The sequence below is a fragment of the Pomacea canaliculata genome, linkage group LG10, assembly GCF_003073045.1.
Source record: "Pomacea canaliculata isolate SZHN2017 linkage group LG10, ASM307304v1, whole genome shotgun sequence".
NCBI lineage: Eukaryota > Metazoa > Mollusca > Gastropoda > Architaenioglossa > Ampullariidae > Pomacea > Pomacea canaliculata.
The window spans coordinates 8210433-8231252 of NC_037599.1; the positions used below are offsets into that span (position 1 = coordinate 8210433).

Genomic DNA, 20820 nt, shown 5'->3' on the forward strand with positions numbered 1-20820 from the left:
CTGAGGTTTCCTGTCTTTTTTGCTTTGTCAAAATAATGATCTTTGGCGGGAAACAATGCCAATACATGAGATACATTTATATCTTGGGCGAAATATTTACAAAACACGATTATTGATGTGCAGCGGAGGAAGACTTAGACAACGAATTACAGACAACCTGCTTTTGGTATCAATGTAAAGAAATATGATAGTACTTGTTAAAGTATTTCATGTATTCAAGACATTTCTGTAGATACCACTCCCAGTAACATGACAAAAAGTATTGAACTAATTATGCTATTCGAGAACAATGTTATACTGATATGTTACTTTCTTACCATGAAACATTTTGTAAAATAGTCGTGTGCATGGCTGCTGTGGAAGATGTTCTCCACGAAGCACGAGTCAAGTTGAAGTTCAATTCCCAGGCGATATACTTCAGTTGGTGGTATTCTTCTGGCAAGGTGGCTAAGTAGCTGGTCATCGACAGGAACTAAATTTATATTGTAACACACAAAGACAGGATCAAGTATCAACCTTTGCAACCTTTGTCTTCAGTGGTGTGCCGTTTATATTTGCATTTAAGCTAAATAGAGCGAAGACTAATAATAGTGGAACGCACTTCTGTCGTATCTTTGTCTCTGTGTTTAAATGACTAGTCATTCTTACCATACCAAGCAGTCCAACTTTGAATTCAAGCTCTTTAGGCTCAACTCAATGTTTTCTGAAAATGTTTTTGTGCCAAGTGATGATCTGCTCTGTGGTGCCCACGTTTCTCGATCAGTTTAATGGTTTCTTTTAAGGAGCCCATGCCTATAGGACTCCGAAGAAAATTTTGAAAGTGTCATCTGTATGCGTCTACTACAGTTTCTCTCCTAATGAGTCGTCCACTGATTCTGTTTCATATTTTTGTGGAACATGTAAATTGTATTATTTGTGACTTGAACATGAGAACTATTCCGATTCGGTGTTCCATTTTGTTTATTTCTGTTTGCTTGTTTTTACATATTTTATTATAGTAACAAGCAACACACTTCCATCAGAAGATAATGCAAGTTTCATTAGAGGTAAGTGGTAATTATGCACTATACTGTTCAGCCACTTAGCAATAGATGTCGACCTACCATCGAACGTTTCATTCACAGGTGTTTCAGGTTCTGGGCTGCTCGAGACCGTTTTGAAGGGAGGTATACAGACTTCCAAGTCAATAAGTGGTTTCCAGCTCATCTGGCCACACTGCTCTAACAGTTTGCTTTTTTCTATCTTAAGAATTATTCTCGTCTGTGTTGTTTCTTGTCTGCTTACTTCGAACCAGCAGTAGTTTCCAATTGGTTCTGTATGCACCCCATATTGGAAAACAATATCACCCGATGTCTGGAATAAGAGAGAAACGTTACTGGTTTGAGTATCTGTAGTACATCTATAAAAATAAGCATGCAAAGAAAGGCGTTCAAAAATCACGATGATATCACCTTCCTTCTGTCTATCCTAAAATACTCTTATGTATGAAGCGAAGAAACTACTTGTGTGATCGTTCGTTATTCTAATCAATATAAATAAGGTACAACTCTTTAGCATACCAGCGATGATTCAAAGTTCTCCTGGTGAAGCCATATCCTCATACGGAGGCTGGGTGGCACGTACACGATGTCACTAACTTTATAGTTGTCGGACTTGTCTTGTGGCTGCCTGTTGCATGAACCTTCCTCTTTGGCTTTTACTGTTATTTCCAGACGACACGTCTTTGAGCTGGATGAATTACCTTAGTTTACATTGAAGAAAGGAAAGCATTACATTAACGGTGACAACAGATTAAGTTGATTCATCAAACAAAAAGAAAGCATGGGGTGTTTTCTTCGTAAAACACAAAAGAGTCTTTCTTGTAACATTGTGTGTTGGTTGGGAAATTTCTTAGAAAAACAGATGATTTGTCAGTGGAATGAATCTCGAATTGAATCATCGACAATGTATGTGCTACAGTCTGTCTCTAGGTTACTATGCGACATAGAACTTACGAAAATGAACTTCAAGTATGTTTTTGCCTAGATTATTTGTACTTTTAAATAAAGTGTTGTAGCGACAACATTCATTTTTAATTAACTTTCACAATTCTCATTTAAAATGTTCTCCTTAAAGAAATATAAAAAAAGGGTTGAACATTGAACTAGATGATCTCTAAGGCCTTTATTACAGCGAATAACATGCAGAATGGAGTGAACGCACCCCCCAATCACCACTTCATTACCTCAAATTAAACTAATCCGTTCAATATTGTAATTGGACACAATTTTATGAACTATTTTTGTATTTTTCTTTGTTATCAATGGAATTTATTTGCAAACCCCGAGTATCTTTTTTTTCTTACATAAAGGTTGCCATAAACTTTTAAAGGACAGCGGTTCCTACGAAAAGATGATTGTATCAAATAGAAAGATTTTGTTATGAAATAGAACATTCATTCGTTAGGTTTGGTTCATTTGACCCTTTGACCTGACTTTTTGTACTTTTCTATAAATATTCTAAAATTTCTTTTTCAGAAAAATGCGTTTTGCGATTTCTTACCGTTTTTGACAGACTGGTTTTGGTTTTTCTTTTCGCGCACATAAAACTGAACAGCAACCTGCCCCGCCTTTATGTGTTGCTTGGCTACCTCTCGTCTAACGTCCTGAACATCCGCGTCTTTAGAGCCTTGTACAACAGTTGCCCTGTAGGAGGGAAGATAATGCACAAGGAACACTACGTGTTCTGATTTATTTTTAAACGATTTATTGCTAAATAGGGGTTGAATTCAAGTAATCCTATTTTGTTAATTTTAGTGTCTACAAAAATACAACCGTTTAATTTACTTCTCGATTCTTGTTTTACCTTGTGTTGCTTATATTACAACAGATAACATATCATAATAGGTTACTTATTCTCTTCACACACACACGCGCGCGCTCTCTGTCACTCTCTAATACGAACCATATCCAGCACTCAGCAGTTTCATCATCAGTTTCAAGACATCAGTGCTGGATAAATTTGCTTACACTATGTGATTAACAGTTCGATTATTTTTACATCTATGACACAACAATACAACCACTGAAAAGTCGAATTATTCTAAAATATAAAAAGCTATATTGCTCTCGCCTGGTGGCTTACCTTCGATGTAACACTCTACTTTGAAATGTCTGGGTCAAGTAGTCGCTGTGTCAAGCTAGAATGACAACGATTCACAGCTCTCACAAAAGTTTTTTCCGTCTTGATTGTCTAGTTTTCGTATGCGAAAAAATAATAAACCTTTGTGCCGACTTTTATATGCAGGGCAACCTGTAATCGCACAGCTAGTGCCTGGCATCTCACAATAATTACGACAGTAGCTCTGCGATGCACTGGTAAAGCAAAATCAAAAACGGCGGAAGCAATAACTTAGTCCAGCGCATGCGCATCGCAAGGGATCTATTCCCGCGCGAGAGATGGCAGTCCTTCTCTCTTTAATGTCACTGTTTTGTGGGGTGGGCGCAGGATAAAGACACGGGTGTAGATTCACGAACACCTTGAGAGAATATTTGCGAGCCTTTGGCGAGAGATAACTCGCAGCTGAGTCGTACTTACATTTGGTTCATAGTTGCGGAGATAACGACATTGGAGACATCTCTTTTTAGTGTTACTATCTCTGGCGATGGTGTCCACTCCTTCATCTCTTCTTCCACGTTTTCTTTTGTTTGTCCATTTTGTCTGCAAAAGATCTCAATTTTCTGGGTGTTATAAAGCTCAGAATGATATTGAAATAATTGATTTTTATTTTCAGTCAGAATTCCGCTCACTTAGTGTACAAAAGGGCCTCCAGAGTACAGTATTAAAGACTCCGACTGGTTTACCTTTTCTTACAGCCTACTTTGGTAGAAAATGTTTGCTACGATTTTGTTTTTCTTTCCTGGCAATTGCACATCGGCCAGCCTCTGACATTTCTTAATTCCTCTGAAGTCGAAAGAAAGTTAGAACACTTATACTTTGCTTCCTTTTCACTTACCGTACAAAAACAAAGGCCTGTGACTGTTCTTTGCTAAACTGCTCACTCAGAGGCAGCGTAGCGCGCAGGGACAGCTGGGTACTGTCCGCCAGAGACGACGGTCCTCTCAAGTGAAGGAAGTCTGTCATAGCCACCACTGGCTGAGTGCTCACCCTGGCTTCTGCTGCTTCTCCTGATTCTCCTGCAGATGACTCCGGAGGTGGTGGATGATTCAGAGGGGGAGCTTTTGTCACCTAGGATTCAGACACACATGAGATTGAGGCTCTTAGACGAGCCATCACAAGCACCTGTCTAGAGGACCTCGCTGATTGTTACATATTTATCTTCATTGTACACGATGATATTTTTTTTAATCCCAGTGGTTCAGTGGTTCGTTTTAAAACTATTTTCCTAGTCACCGGTCAGGATATTCAGTAGTTGATTTTTTTGATTTTGCATTTTCATAAACATACCTTGTTAGATATTATTATCTACTGCAAAAGATTCCTGCCATTTCATTCACATGACATCGTTTAAATGTGACCTTTGATGTTGTGGTGGAAATTTCATAGCTTTATACCTGCATATTAATCTTTGTCCGTTCGGGAATGGTTCCCTGACTTGTAGTAGCTGAGAGTTTGACGCCAGGATTCCTGGAAAATTCAAAGGTGCCTCCTTCTGGGCCGAGCTCTATGGTGTCTACGGGTGGCCCATACACCAGGCTGACTGAGCCACTTTTGTCGAGCTCAACATGTGCCCATGCTACTGCAACGTAGGGACTGTTGTTGATCGACACCTACAAAAAATAGTTCTTCCTTTGTGGAAAACAGATTTCAGGCGGGACTACGATAAAAGTTTCCCTTTTAATAAAACGATTCTATTGCTAGTGACTACTACTATAGAAAAGTAAAAGAATAAAAAGTGTTTTTGACAGGTATTTGAAAATTTGACTAATGATCGGTATTTGTCTCTAAACATAAAGTTATTTTTTTTATCGAAACTCAGGACAAGTGCTTTACTTACCATTTCTACAGAAGTCTGTAGTTGTTCTCCCAGAGGCGAAAAGTCCTCTACGGTGGCATCATATTCCATCTCTTCTTTTTCTTCTGATTTTATCTTGATGACCAGCCGATGGAATGTATCCACTCGGTCGTGAAGAAAAAACTTGACCTTTGCTTGTGTCGTGGTCCTGCTCATGTATTCAATGCCGTGACCCCAGAAGGTCTCTCCATCGTAACAGGTGATTGGGGGATTCAGGTTCTGAGGCGCTTTGGTCCGGATCATGGCCACCGCTGTGACCTTTGAACTCGCCGCACTCTTGTGTCCACGGTTGAGTGCGATAGAGAAATGTCCGTTCCGTGAACGAAAAGATTTCGCTTTTTCGGAAGTGAGAAAGAGTGGCACAGATCTGATGAAAGAAACAACATTCGTACTCCTTTAATAGTTTTATTTTATAACCACGCTTGTTTAAATAAGTAGGACAAGTTTGAGGTAAGATTACTGTTTGAAAGTTTCAGATACTTTGGGTAAAGTATTTTTGAATTTTAGGAGATTTAAGTTTTAGTACATTAAATACAAAGTAAATTTATTTAAAGGTAAGCAAATAATTCAGACATTCATTGGGCTTTTTACAAATATGCGTTCTTTTAGCTTAAATTTTTTAACAATTAATAGAAAGCGACAGAAGAAGGAAAATTAGATTGGTACATGTATGTCATTAACACTTTCCAGATAAAATAATATGGTAAATAATAAACCTACATACTCATTCTCACGGGTCTTTCGCAGAATGTGCTTGATCATAAATAAGTTGTCTGGCGCCACCTGCCGGCATGTTTGGCTTTCCTTTCCAAACAAAACCCCATGCAGGGAGATAATGAGGTGAAGGGTGGTCGAGTGTACAGTGGGGGGAGGATGATTTGTCTTTACTTCTGAGGTAGTTATAACTGAAACTGCCTTCAAGGTATATTTTCAGCGATAGCGATGTAGAGGCTCTATAAATGCTACTAGGTCTCAATAAGAGATAGACCCCTATCCTGCGTTTCAGCCATGGTGACCGAAATACCCTAAAGGTATCAATCATTAACATCAATCAATATAAATTATTAATATCAATTAATATCAGTTATTAATTATTAAATTCTATTAGTAGCAGTCTTGTGATAAAATAGTGAAATTAAAATACTTATATGAAATTTTTTTTACTAACATTTATGGACATTGTAGAAATAATTTCTCTTTTGTAGTTTGCCAGATACAGTTCATGCAGCAATGGGAGTAGCCAGTCAGCTAAATGTCAGATGATGGAGGAGTGATGTACGTGAATATGCACGTGTATGTGTGTGGAACAAGGCTCTGGGGATAGCAAACATCACGATAGTGTGTTGATTGTTTTCTGGCACTAGATCAAGATTTGTCTTGTCTGATTTGAACTTCTGAACATTATTGATTCTTAAGCTGACCTTATTCAGGGTCATGGGGTCAGCACCAGCAAACATTAACCACTGGGCGGTGTCTACACACTTCCGCCGAGCAGCAACGTGCAGCAGAGTATCTCCTTCCTGTAGAGACCATTGTGCATGAGTTTTGTCTACTGAAATATCTCAATCGCTCATTCCTTACTTCTCTTAGTATTTTCTTTTTTTTCTTTTTTTTTGTTTACTTCAGAAACGTTGGTTTTGCCATGTCCGAATGTTTCACAGGTCGGATATGAGATACTGTGCCTAACGAAATGGCTAGAGATATGCCCGTTGTCGATGCTATTAACAAGAATTTCATAAGCAATTTGCATTTTCTGAGTTTTGGTATCAGAAACGAAAAAGCATAACAATTTATGATAGGTCTATTTCTATAATACATTCATTCCACAGTGTGTAAACTGTTTATAATTGCACTGAGAAGATTTTCACATTCTTACTGTAGCCACATGCTTGAACAAATAAACAGCTAGGTCATTTCATGTCCCTCTCACTCAAACATGGCCTGATGCACTCACCCATACAACCAATACTCACACTGTTCTTCAGTTTCAATAACTGTTTCATGTCTGTCCTCATGGCTATCAACCACAATGCGTCAACGTTGTCCACGCAGGCTGCAGCATGTAGTGCTGTTTGTCCATGCTGTAATGATTGTTAATATTAGTCAACAACAAGACTGTAAGATTGATAGTTAACTGTAAACAATCCTTCAACTTGGTGTCTTAGGTGTTGTAATTACTAAAGATGTGTTGACTAACTTGCTTTGTTGCGATATAGACACTTGATAATAGTTTTGTTCTTGCAAAGTCATTGAATACAATTATCTAAAGCACTAAGACAGGTTTATTTGAGGAACTTAAAAGAAAAAAAAAAGAGTAGAAAAGGGGAGAGAATTACGAACAGCATTGGACGCCTCGTAGTTCATTGTATAAGGATAAGAAAATATATCATTTTGTTAACAATCCAGTCAACATACCAATCTTTCCCGTAAATAGATCTCTACAATGAATAATAGATATTCAAGCGGTTATATATTTTAAGAAAGGTTTGAATCATTTCTTAATTGTCAATCTCTTTCAATTATTTTTTAAATTGCCTGTTGATCTCTGTTGTTCTAATTATCGTGATAACGAAATATTTAACAATTAACCTTTTGGGTTGAGATTAAAGAAACGGAGGTGAGATAGAGACAAACACAACTAACTTGTTAACAGCAACTAGGGTTCAAGGTTCATGCGCATGGACAATGATCCCTGCATTTTATGTGAAGTTTATACCCGCAAGAAGACATCTACCACAGAAGGGTTCTCGGTCTCTAGACTGCATTCTGCTGGCGCCACATTTCATTATATCCCTTAGTATATTATAAATATATTATAATTTAATTTATTATAATCATATTATAGGAAATGAAGTGTAACTCTGCTCTGATATCATACTTGCTCACCTTGTCAGTAAGCAGCGGGTTAGCCCCATGCCGCAGCAAGAGAGAAATAACATCACTGTTCTTGCTGTCCTCAGCTGCATCGATGGCAATGTTGAGAAGGGGAGTACCAGTCTGCTTGTACAGATTTACATGTATGAAAACATAGACAAACATACAAAATAAATATACATTATTAACAATAAACATTATTATTATTATTTTACGTCGAGGGAAAGGTTTAGTCGATTTACTATTTCTTAGCTAAAAAAGAGTTCATAAAAATTTGGTTTTTGATCTGTTGATGGAGGAAATTTACTTGTAGTGATGTGCTGACAGAACCTTCATCAAATTTACACTGTATCTCATATTTGCACAATACCCTCCCCGTGTCTTTACCAAGTTTATTCGGTATCCCATAATGTGCACAATGCACTCACCACGTCTTTCATCTTTTCGATTTGAACTTTCTGCTGGATTAGTTTTTCTATCAGCGAGTTGATCTCATTCTTTGGTTCTCTTTTTTCAGAGCACTAACGAGGCTTTTCTTGAGAAGGTCTTTTTCGTCCATTGTTGATGGCGCAGCCAGAGTAATAACTGAGGTTACTACCACTGGAAAATTTTGCTGAAAGAGGACAGGACATAGTGATTCAGTGAGTACACAAAATTACAGACATATCACTACCTCTAGTTTTTGCAGGCAATCAGGATGGGGGGTGCGTAGTTAACTTTCCGGTTGTTTAAAATTTGTGTGTATGTGTGTTTGGATTTTTGTATCAATTTCTAGCGTACGAACAGTCAGTATATTTGTTTATGTTTACTCATTAAAATACATGAATTTCGTTTTGGTTTTACTGGTCGATTAATAAATAGTGTTCGGCAAAAATCTGAGTCTGTACTTTTACAACGTTTCATAGGTAACACCTGGCAGTAACATTGAGCATCATTACACATCAATAAATCCAGTAAATGCATGTGGAATAAGAAAAAAACTTTGGTATACCAGAAAAATTAAACATCAAATGCTGAAATGTAGCCAAGCTGATGTATTTTAACTGTGGTTAGACTTAACAAACATTAGGGTTGTAAAATCCTATTTTAGCTGAGCTAGAAAGTTAAACATATTGCAAATGCGATAAAAGGTTTTTGCTTTCTTCAGCGTGCAAACAATTTGAAATTTCACTGGGACAGAACAAGAATTTTTTCTTAAGCAAATAAAGACAAGGAAGTAAGTTTTAAAAAAGTGTTTGTTTATCCTAGGTTTGTCTTGCATCGCAAGCCATTGAAATCAAAGGTTGATAATATGCATCCTGTAACACTGAATAAACAACAGGTATGATAACCTGTTTCAGATAATGACTAAAAAGTTATATATTTGTAGTTGATTTCTTTTCGTTTTTCTGTCTTTTTGCAATATCAGAACCATTGGGTTTTGCTTGAAAGACAAAAAACAAAAAACAAAAGCGGAGGACACTGTCGACACTGTGTAACTTGGATACCAGGTGTTCCTGCGGTGGCACAGATTTTAAGATTTCATGTCGGAAAAAAAAAAGATGACAAATGAGTCCGGTCAGCTTAAATTTGACAGCCTGTGTAATGCAGACAATTTTTTCTAAACATAAGAATCATGATGATAACGTAAAGCTGGATGTCCGGTGAACAGTTTACAGGTGCAGTACAGCTACACTGTGATAACAGGTACACGGAAGATGGCAGGTGAATGACAGGTAAACTTCTGTAGCCAGATTTATCTCAGTGGTTGGTTCTTTATCTGCGCTTTCCTTGCCCATCCGATAGTTGCCTGCACTTATGCCACAAGGCTTATTGATGTTTGCCTTGTTCATCTGAGACATTTGAAGTCTTCGAAAAGGGTTCGAGAGATTGCCATGTCGAGCGTGCATGGACATGAATGTATGACCAGGCTAACACTGAGCCCCGCCTTCTCAGAAAAAAAGACCGACCAACGGTTAATGCATTTCATGTCAACAATGAACTAAATAACTCAAAGATGGATGATGATGAAGATGAAGGTTCAATGTTAAAGGCTGTGTCTCGTGGCAAGAGATTCAAACCGGAGAACATTCTGGTGTTTGTTGTCAGTTAACCTTGGTTGGCTGTGGTGCAGCGGCACAAGAAACTGAGTCTGGGCAGAGGGTGATAATAGATGGACGAGTTCAGCAGTGTGGTGGAGGTACAACAGTGGAACCTGTCGAGCGTTCGACTGCTAGTCAATCCTGACATGATAGACTCGTTGTGAAATTCTTCAGCAGTGTTCGTTGAAGATCGGCCTCACAATGCCATGACTAAAATTATTACCCACTCAGCCTAAACTACACTTACCCAGGAATCAGCGAACAAAACAATCCCTGGGCCATTTCTTGCCCCTTAGCAACGCTTTAAATATTTATGTCGACAGCTACCAGTTGCCATGGGACAACTTCTACTCCATTCTTTCTGACCATTTTAGTTTTACGTTATATATATATATATCTTCCTGTTTAATAATGATATATAATTCTAAATCTCTGGTTATCCTCGCGACAGTTAAGTCCTGCCTGGTTTTTCAAACCAGTGAAGGTCTGCACTACACTAGTATTCAGGCACTGCCCCTCAAGGGTACTCTTTCCACTGCACTTTACAGCGAAACATTTTGATATCATTGTATTCGTGTTCTAAAGTGTTACACTAGGCGGCTCCATTATTCTCATCTTTCCGTAAATGAGTTTCAACATTTTTAGAGCGTTAGCATTCCTTAAAAGCAATATTTTGTGTAGAAACGAGCAACAAATATATGCTCAGCCCACCTGAGGAATTAAAAAAACTGCTTTAGTCAATATGATCAACAACACAGATTTCATATGAAAAGTATGCAAACCTGTCTGACAGATATTCCAAGCAGTCAGGAAGGCAAAACAACATGGCGTATGGCTACACGTCAGACCAGCTCACTCACTGTGGGTGTTGCATCTTCCGGGTACCAATAATCGGTTTTCTTACGATGAGATAAGGGGTACACAACGGTTATTAAAAAAGCCCGCGTGAGAAGTGGCATTCACTTGAGAAAGCAAACAAATCCTAAATTCGCTGTCTGCCAGTATGCCCAGTGTTTCTTTTCTCTCTCTCTGTGGGCGTGATTATGTATGCAACAATGTGCATGCATCCGAATGTGTGTGTGTAGGTCCTTTAGGATGAATGAAAGCTCTTTTGCTTTTGGTATTCGATGAACAGGCATTAAGGTCTGAGCTCCACGCAGGTCGTGATTAATTGCCGGCAAGTATTTTACTCCAAGGAAAATAAACGATTTTATTTAAATATTTTTTTTATTATTTTTATTATGGGGGTTGGTGTTTGCTGTTTAATCAGATTTGTTCTGGGAGTTGTTTGTTTTTGTAAAGCATGCTGTGAAACACCTTCCTCGGGTGTTGACAATTCTGACAGGGAAGCACACTGTGTACACAGCTTGCCGCAATCTTCGTTACTTCAGGGTTGTCCGTTATTCAAGATAGGCTTCTTGTCCACGGACTTGATGTTCTGTTCGTGCATGTGTGCGAGCTTGCGATTGTGTTTACAAGTTATGAAGAGCGAATACAAGAGAAACATGAGCTTCATATTATTTTTCATTTTTATTTCATTAAACTCTTGTACATATCAAGCACAGACAAATACAATTACAGAAAATAAATAAAACAATCAAAATTTTTAAATAACTCAGTCTATCTTTTCACCTGTTTCTTCTTAAACATTTGTCGTCTCCTCTTACGTTTGTCCTCCATTTTGTCTTTCCGTTGGTCTGTCGTCTGTTTGTCGTCTCTCTGTCCTCCGTTTCTGTCCGTTCATCTGTCGGAATTTTATCACACCACACAGAACCAGTGTGCACACCTATAACATTTTACACCTGATAATGGAAATATATTAAACATTTTCCATGCGGCAGCATTTCAGGACTCGATGTTACGATTTGTCCTCGGGATCTTTCGTGAATGTGCGTTAATGAAGCATCGAATGCCCGGTGACCTGAACTCAACCAGGACAGTCCTGTAAGAGCAGTTCCGGAAACGGTTTTGATTTACCTTTGTCACGCAAGTACAGGTGCTCCAGTCTTGTATACAGGGCAATTTTGTTTTCAAAAATATGTGAAAAATAATGGTTCTGAGGAATAACTAGAAATAACTCAAATGTTTATTGCTGCCAATAGTGGGTACTTGTCGTCGCCGATTTTCATTAGTTTTAACGTGCTGTCGCTCGTTCAGAAGTCGTAAATAATTTATTATCAGTACAAATAATCTCTCTACTAATCCATTAACAGACCGTGCAACAATCCCGCCTTCTTGTAATAAGAGGGACAAGAGTGGGACATACATTCTTGTAGCCATGCTGACAGGATGGGGCGTGACTTGCTTCAATACGAGTGACAGGGTGTCACGTGGTCTTGCATTTTCTTTTGCTTCGTTTCGTCTTTCTTATATTGGTTATGTGGTCTATGTTGGTGCTGATTAATTATAAATTTTGTATTAGCTGCTGTAGTATTCCGTAACAGGTGTCGGTCCCAAGGTATTAGTATTTTGTCCTTTCAGATACGATGGTTTTTTTAAATATCGTTGCTGGGATCATCTAAGACAGCAACACAGACCCTGGGCGGAACGAGATATACATTAAAATTATTGATATCTGTCAACAAACATGTCTGCATTTCCAGAAAATAGGAACATCGATAGTTAGTCGCTGTATCACTTCGGAAATAATAGTGACTCGTATAAAAGACAAGTTTTCTGTCTTGTATCCTTAAATATAAAACGGTTATTCAGACCAAAAAACAAAATCTTCCTGTTGAACGCATTAACAAGTGAATGTTTTGTAAGTGAGAAAACAATAGCTTGGTGTTCACTGATTAGTGACATCACAAGGGTTATAGGTCTTGAGGTCACAACCCTGCGGTACTCACGTTCAGAATTATTCAGTGCGGCCAGCACGAAAATCACATTCAGCAACTGCCAAACACCTTGCCAGAAAATGTCAAGAATTAAAGTTGGAGCTTTGCTAAGTATTAGACTTTATCAAAAGTGTCAAAATCTGACATTTTCCTCGGAAAATCCAGTTTGACGAAAGTACTGAGTTGGTAAACTTCACAGAGCAGTGAAGATTTTACAAAGACAATAATATAACAGTAGTGCTGAAAATTTGTGTAGGTGTCCCAACTAGCCCTGTTGTGTATTTCAGGCATAAACACCAAGCTACGGTTTTTGCATCCATATATCCGTCGATTCCTTGAGTATAATACTGGCATGCTTCATCAGTCATCTGTTAAAACCATTCTGACAAAATGCTCGACGGTCAACGACAAAATGGAGGCGAAAATTATAATGCAGCTTGAGGTTTGTTGTCTGTATGTACCTGAGTATTCAAGAATGGATAATACCACTAAACCTTTAACCTTAATCTAGTCGTAGATTTGACAACAGTACCTGAAATTGCGACTGAAAGACAGTCGAGTCACGTGATAATCCAGAACGCGAATTGACTAACGGCATTAGTGCAAAAAATACAAAATACGGTGTGATCATGAGAAGAATACTAAAACTTGCAGAATGGGCTCAGCTAATGCCAGCGGTAGAATATTACAATGAGGTGATCTATATAGCCACACGATACATAAGTTTTATTTAAAAGTGATACCCTTCTGCTATTTTCTGTCATTTATGCATCTTCAAGCTTTCAGAAAACCAAAGTTCCCGTGCGCCAAAGATTTCATAAAGTCAACCTCATCTGGGAAGAACTTCGGTAATCCGTATTAGGGTGTCTTAAATGATTTAATTGTTGAGCAAAGAAATATTCTGTAGGACAGTGATAAAACTGTTAATATACTAGAGCTGGAAATATATAAAGTGCTTGTCGGTAGCCGAGTGCTAAGCCTATATTGTAGGTGATGTAAGTAATCACCAAACATACGGGCTATGAAAATTTCCTTTTTCTTGCAGCTAGTTCCATGAGCAGCTTTCTTCGTTATTTTCTTTAATCTTATGATGCAGCGATATTGCCATGATCATGATCATCAGTCTCTCTACAGAAAACACATCAGTAACAATAATTAAAGACAACATGAAGTTCACAGATTTAAGAGGTAATCTAGTCTCGACTGAGTACATCTACAACATCCTAACAGTCAACCCAAGCAGAGAGGTCGACTACAAATATTGAATTCTGGTCATCTCTCTCAAGAGATACAGCACATCATTAAAGTAAATATATATGTATGACTAGTCATGTTTGCGAACAAGATGTAGAAAACTACTTTGTTCAACAAAAAAATCAAACTGGGTGTTTACAGGATGGACTGGAGATTATTCAGGGAGGGATGTTGTCAGGTCGGCAGCAAGAGGTAGTAAGCTGACGATTCTCGGGGCAAATCGAGGTCTGGTAAAGGTAGGTTTTAGTCTTGCTGAAGTTTTGTGGACGATAAGACATACAGTCAATATCTTATTATACAGTTCGCTGGCCTGTGCTGTTTATTCCAGTTCATGAGGCGAGATACACACACGTGACTAACTACAGTAAGTAAGGTGGTACAGTGCTGAAGGACCTACGTTGGCACCGAAGGCGTAGCACAGGTTCAAAGCTCACTTCATCCGCTATTCCTACTTTGCTATTTACATCGCTGTCAAGTGTTTTATTGTGAGAATAGCATCATTTCCGATTTCAGGAGAATATAATGCAAATGAAGCTTTACAACGAGACAAGCGTAAAAGGAAATACAATATCCGTAGGCTCTCGAACAACATTGCAGCGACTTCCAGAAATGCTGAGCCTGACTGCCTCTGGCACATGTGAAAGTCTTGCTGTAGCGTAAACAAACTGTACAATTTCATACATGTTTGTGTTTGTGGATAATTGTAACTGAACCGTCCAAAGATTGGCGATGGAGGCCCTAACTGGGTCTTTGTTTCTTCTCTCTTTCTTTCATGTTTTTCTCGCGTTCTTCTTTATTTCTTTCCCTCTTCCCTTCCCTTCTTTTAAGTCACTTAGAGATGCAAATGCTGAGGACAACAACTACAGGCTTAGGTCTATCGTTTGTGGCAATAACAGTTATCCCGTACTGTCTCTAATGCTGAATTTCGAAAAAATCCATTCTGCTTGGAATTCTTTCTCTCGATGATACGACAATACTTAGACAAACAAAGAACCTCACCCCGATGTTTCTTTATCAGCATATGCTGCCAGAGGACTAATGAACATTCCTGTTTTGACAGAGTGTTATTATGTCGATAATAATCTTATTATAATAGGGACATTTATGTAACGCCTTTCCATAGCACTAGCCAGGCTCAAAGCGCTGTATACAAATACACCCGACAGTTACGAAGGCGCACAAGCACATACCTATTTAGGGTAAAACAGGTCACATCCAGAGAAAAAAAAAATGCATGTCGGGACCGAGATACGAACTACGACACGCGATGTCACTGTTGTAATTTCTTACTGACGCTTTAGCCACCGCACCACCAACCGTCCCACTTATTAACTCTATATATATGATTTTCGGTTTTTATTCTCCACCGATCAAGGAGGTAACGAAGTTTTTTTTTTAAATTTTTTTTTAGAATTTGACTTTAACAAAGTCAAACTCATTAAGCAGTTAAAAAATGCGGTCACTGACAGGATTAATGTTTTAGTTCTTGAGGATTTTGTTGTCAGAGTTAGTGACACTGACCTCTGACACTAACCCTGACTTAACGGCTTTGCGATGACATAAACTATGTAAAGTCGAACGAAATTTGGATCCCCTAAAATAATAGATGAAGAAGGTGCAGGACGAATTTATGGCGGTAAGCAAGTGCATGAACGCCACCACAACGTAGAAGAGATTAGAGTAACGGCCCGTGGGCAGATAATCTGGCACGGTCTGCACGATGAAAGCATTAAGGACAGACGGAGTGACGCAAACGACGTAGACGTAGCATACTATGACGAGCATCCTCGTGACCGCGTTCTCCTTCTTCTCGACAGACGACAGGTTAGCTCGATCACGCCTCCACTCCATAGACAGTCGCAGCTTGACCACCGTGATGAAAGTTGAGATGATGACAATGACGAGCGAGGTGAAGGGAACGGCAATAGCCAGCAAGTAGTTATACACCAGATCCACGAAAAACTTGTTCTCTAAGTAAAAGGGACTTAGAGCGGCGTAGTACTTGGAGAGGTTTGTCTTGACATCCACCATCGTCCCGACATCGAACTTGGAGTTGAAGATTCCGGAGCTGCCAAGGATGAAGACGTAGACTACGAGTATCAAGACAGCCATGACTTCTGGTTTTGAGAATCTTCTTGCTCTTAAAGGGGCTGACCACGCACAGGCACCGCTCGAGGGCAACGATCATGGTCAGCACGTTGGAGGTGCTTGAAAATCCCCAGTACACCCCGATGACTGTGTTCAAACTGCGGATCTTCCAGTAAGCACCGAGGTTAGGAGACACGAGAGACAGTAAGCTAAACGATTTATAGGCAAACAGCGAGAAGGTAGCCTGCGTCTGCTGCAGCCAGACTGAAGAGACACAGGTTGATACGATCTTTAAGACTCTGGAAAAAATACAATCAACTGATTATGAATATCTTTTATGTCATATAGCAAAAACAAAGTAATTTTCTTGTTAGTATTTTAGCTCTGGGAAGTCATTATTTCGCTCTTGCAAGACATCGCAGTCCGCCTTGCCCTGAGATATGAACAGTCAAGAAATATCTAAGGAGCAAGTTTTTTTTTTTTTTTTTATCGTTTGTGACATGGTACACTAGGATTTAGTTATACGATTAAAGCAATTGGTAGAAAATTATATCATTCAAAACTAGTTTTAAAACTAGGTACGCAGTCTTTGTTGATGAGATAAGTTTTACATGTCCTCCGAATTTCTCAGCTTCTATGTCTGTGTGTGAGAGAGAGAGAAGAGAGAGAGAGAAATGACAAAGAAAAAGGGATTGAGGGAGTAAATACATTTTCAGCTACTACTTTTAACAAAATTGTGTGCAAATGGAAAAACTGGTGTATACGCCTGACACAAACAACACAACAGAATAAAGGAAAGTAAATCAACTCTTGCTTTTCCCGTAAATAGTTTGAACTTAATCGAGGGCATACAGTTAGTTTGGATGAGTATTTTTATACCTTGACCGACTCCACAATTAATTTGTCTTCGATCCGTCCCTATGCTCTTCCTTCCGAAAACATTACAGCCTGGACTTTCCATAGGCAGAAATGTAACCATAGTTACCTGACGCGCGAACACAACCATGGTGATGACGTTGGTGCTGACGCCCATGACTACGATCGCCGGGAGCATGCCGACGTTCACAGCGGTCTCTATGTTGCGAGAGGTCAATGCATCCACTATGCTGTGGAAGCCAGTGTCCACTCTCTGCTTGTTTAACGATATTTGCTTTCGTTGATTCCTCTGCTGTCCCCTGTGAAATCATGCGTGACCCCGCATTCTTTTGAGCTGACGAGTGTAGTCGAGAGCTGAAAGGAAGTTGCCATGGCCATGGGAATGGAGGTTTTTTTTTTTTTATTCCTTTATAAATGTTTGGACCAACTCTAAAGATATCTGTCCAAAATAAAAAAAAAAAACGCGTTTTGACAACCACGTGACATCATGTGCAGTATTCAAAAGATTGAAAACGTCAGTAAATTCTGCTTGCAACAGTTCATATGTACCACTTCTGGTCTAAATCGTCAGAAAACTTGGAAACATTTGTTTGGAGGTTCTTTGTCCGACGACCAGTTTCATTGATTGTCCTTCTCTTCAATGTACTGGTCATTTAAACATGCGTTCTCTTATCGAACCTCAAACAGCCAGGCAAGGTTAAGCTGCTAAAGGAATGATAAGGGCCCACACTAATGTCTGTATCTCTGTCCAACAATATCAACCACCTGCATGAGAGTGAAAGATTATTTTTTGGTGAAGATTCAACAAGTCTATAATGGATTAAATACTGCGCTTGATTAAAAATACTATGATTACTCTTTTTGCTACCATTATGTATCAGTGCAGTTTATTTTTACATCTTATTTTATTAATCACATCTATTGTTTCATGCTTTAAATGTCTTATTTTAATTTTTATACTTCTTTAAAATTTATTTCTTTACTTAAATTTCTATTTCTCTATGCATTGTTTAGCATCATAGCATGTTACTTTGAGCTAGCATTTTAATGGTTTTCCTTACTGTTGGTCATTGGCGTGATAAAGGTTTTCCATCATCATCATCATGGGAAAATATTTCTCTTCACTGAATATTGTTTGATTTATTCAAAGTTTATTCTATACCTCATAGAATTTTATATTCACTGAATAAAGCGGTTTATCGCAATGAATAATATGAAACAGAAAAGATTCTACAAACCTCAGATTCTTTTGTGCCAAATTCTGCTCGGTCTGCTACTGGAGATCGAGTGCAAAATGTGATGGAAATTCTTTCGAGTAAAACACAAAGAATACAACCTGTAAGCAAGTCTGACCTGGCAGGTGACTGGACTACCGACACTTTTACAAAGTGTGCGTTGTTGTGCACACACAACCACTTTCATCACAAAGGAAAAAAACCATCGCACATTTGAATGTGCAGCGAGATGCCACGTCCATCCATTAACATCGCTGGCTCTTGTCTGTCCCACCCTGGCTGTTGGACCAGTGGAAAGCCGTCTGCAAGCACACTGATGCTGTGTGTGTGTGCACGTGCGTGCGGTGTGTGTGTGTGTGTGTGTGTGTGTGTGTGAGAAAGAGATCTTGCGTGTGCCAGCTTCCTTGACCAATATTGCGGGCTCGTGCTGCCTGATGCTGACCTACGAATGACCTCATACGCAGGTTTCTCACTGGTGTGAGAGTCTCGTGCTAATGGTGTACAAGCAACACTTTCATATTAATGCTGTTATCAACGATAACATTTAAGCAATGGACATATCACATGCAGTCTACCCACCTTTATCATGATGGACGCTTGTCAAGAAATTCAGCCTACTGAAACAAACTGAAACAGTAAGTTAAAATCAAAATCTCAAATCGTTCTTACAATCGGAAAACTTAAGGCATTCCAATTTGTAATAAGTTTAGTTCCCTGTCTTATCCTGAAAGTCTGTAAAGAAAATTCCCTTGCGACATTTTTACTTTGCTGTTTGATGATTTGTAAACTTCTCTTTACAGCGCGGTGTTATTCCTCGACAGTGTTTCTTAGTTTTCGTAACCGTCTTCAAATTTTCAAACTAGTTAAATAATTCTGCAAAGTAAAAAGATTGAGCAAATAAATGAAAATTTCATTAAAGACATTATTTTATTTCTACTGTTTGTCGACATTAGTTATAGAATCTACAACATTAAGCAGTCTGGGAACTGACAGACTGTTTGAAGATGGCTGCCGTCAAGCTTCTGTAAACAAGAGGCTTTCTCAGATTCTGCAAACAAAGTTCTTTGTTCATCAACTGAATGCACTCCCGTGTTTTATAAATATCTGTCTTCCTTTGATCCACCATGCTTTATATTATTTATTTTGTTTTCCAATTCTCGTAATTTCAACCAGTTTTACATCCAACAAGGACTAGAGAAAGGAACAGACTTTTCAAGGGTTCCTTTAAAAGGCTTTTGACATTTAATCTTTATTTAAATATACCTCCAGAAATATAATTTGCTCCAAACATGAATGGAAATTATTGGTAAAAACAAAATTTTAAATGTTTTTCATATTTTTCTTTTAATTGCTATAACATATTCAGACAATTTAGAGATTGCCGTAATTATCACATTTTTACTTGAGCGGAAAGGAAACTTCCTTCAGCCCCTAAATAAGATTTTATTCTTATTAGGGAGAACGATTCTCAGAAAATACCAAAGGTTACCCATAATGCTGGATTTTATCTAGTTCCATGTAAACGCCAGTGAATATTGTAAATTGAAAAGAGTAAAATAGTAATTGCAAACAAAATATTCTGAGGGTTACTCAGATAGTTAATGCTCCCGGCACTAATAAAGATCTATATTAGACAGTAGAGATGCAAACAGCTTTTATACCTGGTATAGATATTTTCTTAACAATAAGACTATTTCACTTGAAAACAAGAATTTTCTCCCTGTTTGCGTATATTTGTCAATAAATGGGTGGGAAAATTTGTAGGTAATTATGTGTGTACAGCAGAACGTGGGATAGTTGTGTACATGTGTACCTAAGTGTGTATTTGAGCGCGCGCGTTCTCATCCTCATGTAAATCATGGTCAATACACGGTCTTGTCAAGGGAGTGGTTTGTGAAGTCCATGGAATGTTCAATCGTCTTGTGAGTGAATGTCGATCAGGAACAGTTGATGTAAAATGCGAGATAACATCGCCATTGTACGTGCGATAGAAACTCGTTCATGCACGCTCGGTCACACACACAAACACGTAGGTACGCAGTTAGGCACGCATAAATATAGCCACACACACACACAGTGTATACGTAGTCTTTACGTTATGATCGAAGAATAATTGTTCACAGAAATATTTACCTATAGATTTACGAGAACAGAAACAGACGAGAGTGGGGAAAGCAGAAAATACAAAATTAAACAAAAGCCACTCGTCTTGATGTCTGTCATTTGAGGACTGGTGCGAGGTGTGATGATAACTAATATTCTAGAGTCTCGTACCACAACCATATTTATTTGGTAAACTATTGTTTTTTGTTGTAGTTTATAACCCTTTAGATATCAACGGCTAAGTTTGTAAAGCGATCCGAAGATACTTTCTAAACCCTTTAGATTATGTAATGGACACAGCTCTCTGTGATAACCCACAAGCTAATGGAGAGAAATTTTAATCCACATAACCTTTTCTTTAAAAAAATAAATGCATGTTTGTTGTAAGGAATGTTTTAACCCTGATTTGGATTGCCTACACAGTAAGAGATGAAACGAACAGATGTGTTTGTAAGTAC

At 38.4% G+C, this 20820-nt stretch overlaps 2 protein-coding genes across 2 annotated transcripts; both read right to left on the reverse strand.

Annotated features, from left to right (window-relative positions):
- Positions 1 to 15: 15 nt before the first annotated feature.
- On the reverse strand, positions 16 to 16304 carry LOC112573249. The gene is made up of 14 exons (XM_025253446.1): positions 10752 to 16304; positions 8317 to 8501; positions 7901 to 8014; positions 6988 to 7095; positions 6436 to 6534; positions 5739 to 5818; positions 4997 to 5381; positions 4554 to 4769; positions 3995 to 4227; positions 3577 to 3699; positions 2542 to 2684; positions 1560 to 1741; positions 1104 to 1353; positions 16 to 472 (listed from the first exon to the last, which is right to left on the reverse strand). The coding sequence occupies exons 2-14, from the start codon at positions 8326 to 8328 to the stop codon at positions 306 to 308; spliced, it is 2112 nt and encodes a 703-aa protein (XP_025109231.1). The 5' UTR covers positions 8329 to 8501; positions 10752 to 16304; the 3' UTR covers positions 16 to 305.
- LOC112573678 lies at positions 15540 to 16172 on the reverse strand. Its single transcript, XM_025254247.1, has one exon. The coding sequence runs from the start codon at positions 16170 to 16172 to the stop codon at positions 15540 to 15542; it is 633 nt and encodes a 210-aa protein (XP_025110032.1).
- Positions 16305 to 20820: the final 4516 nt, after the last annotated feature.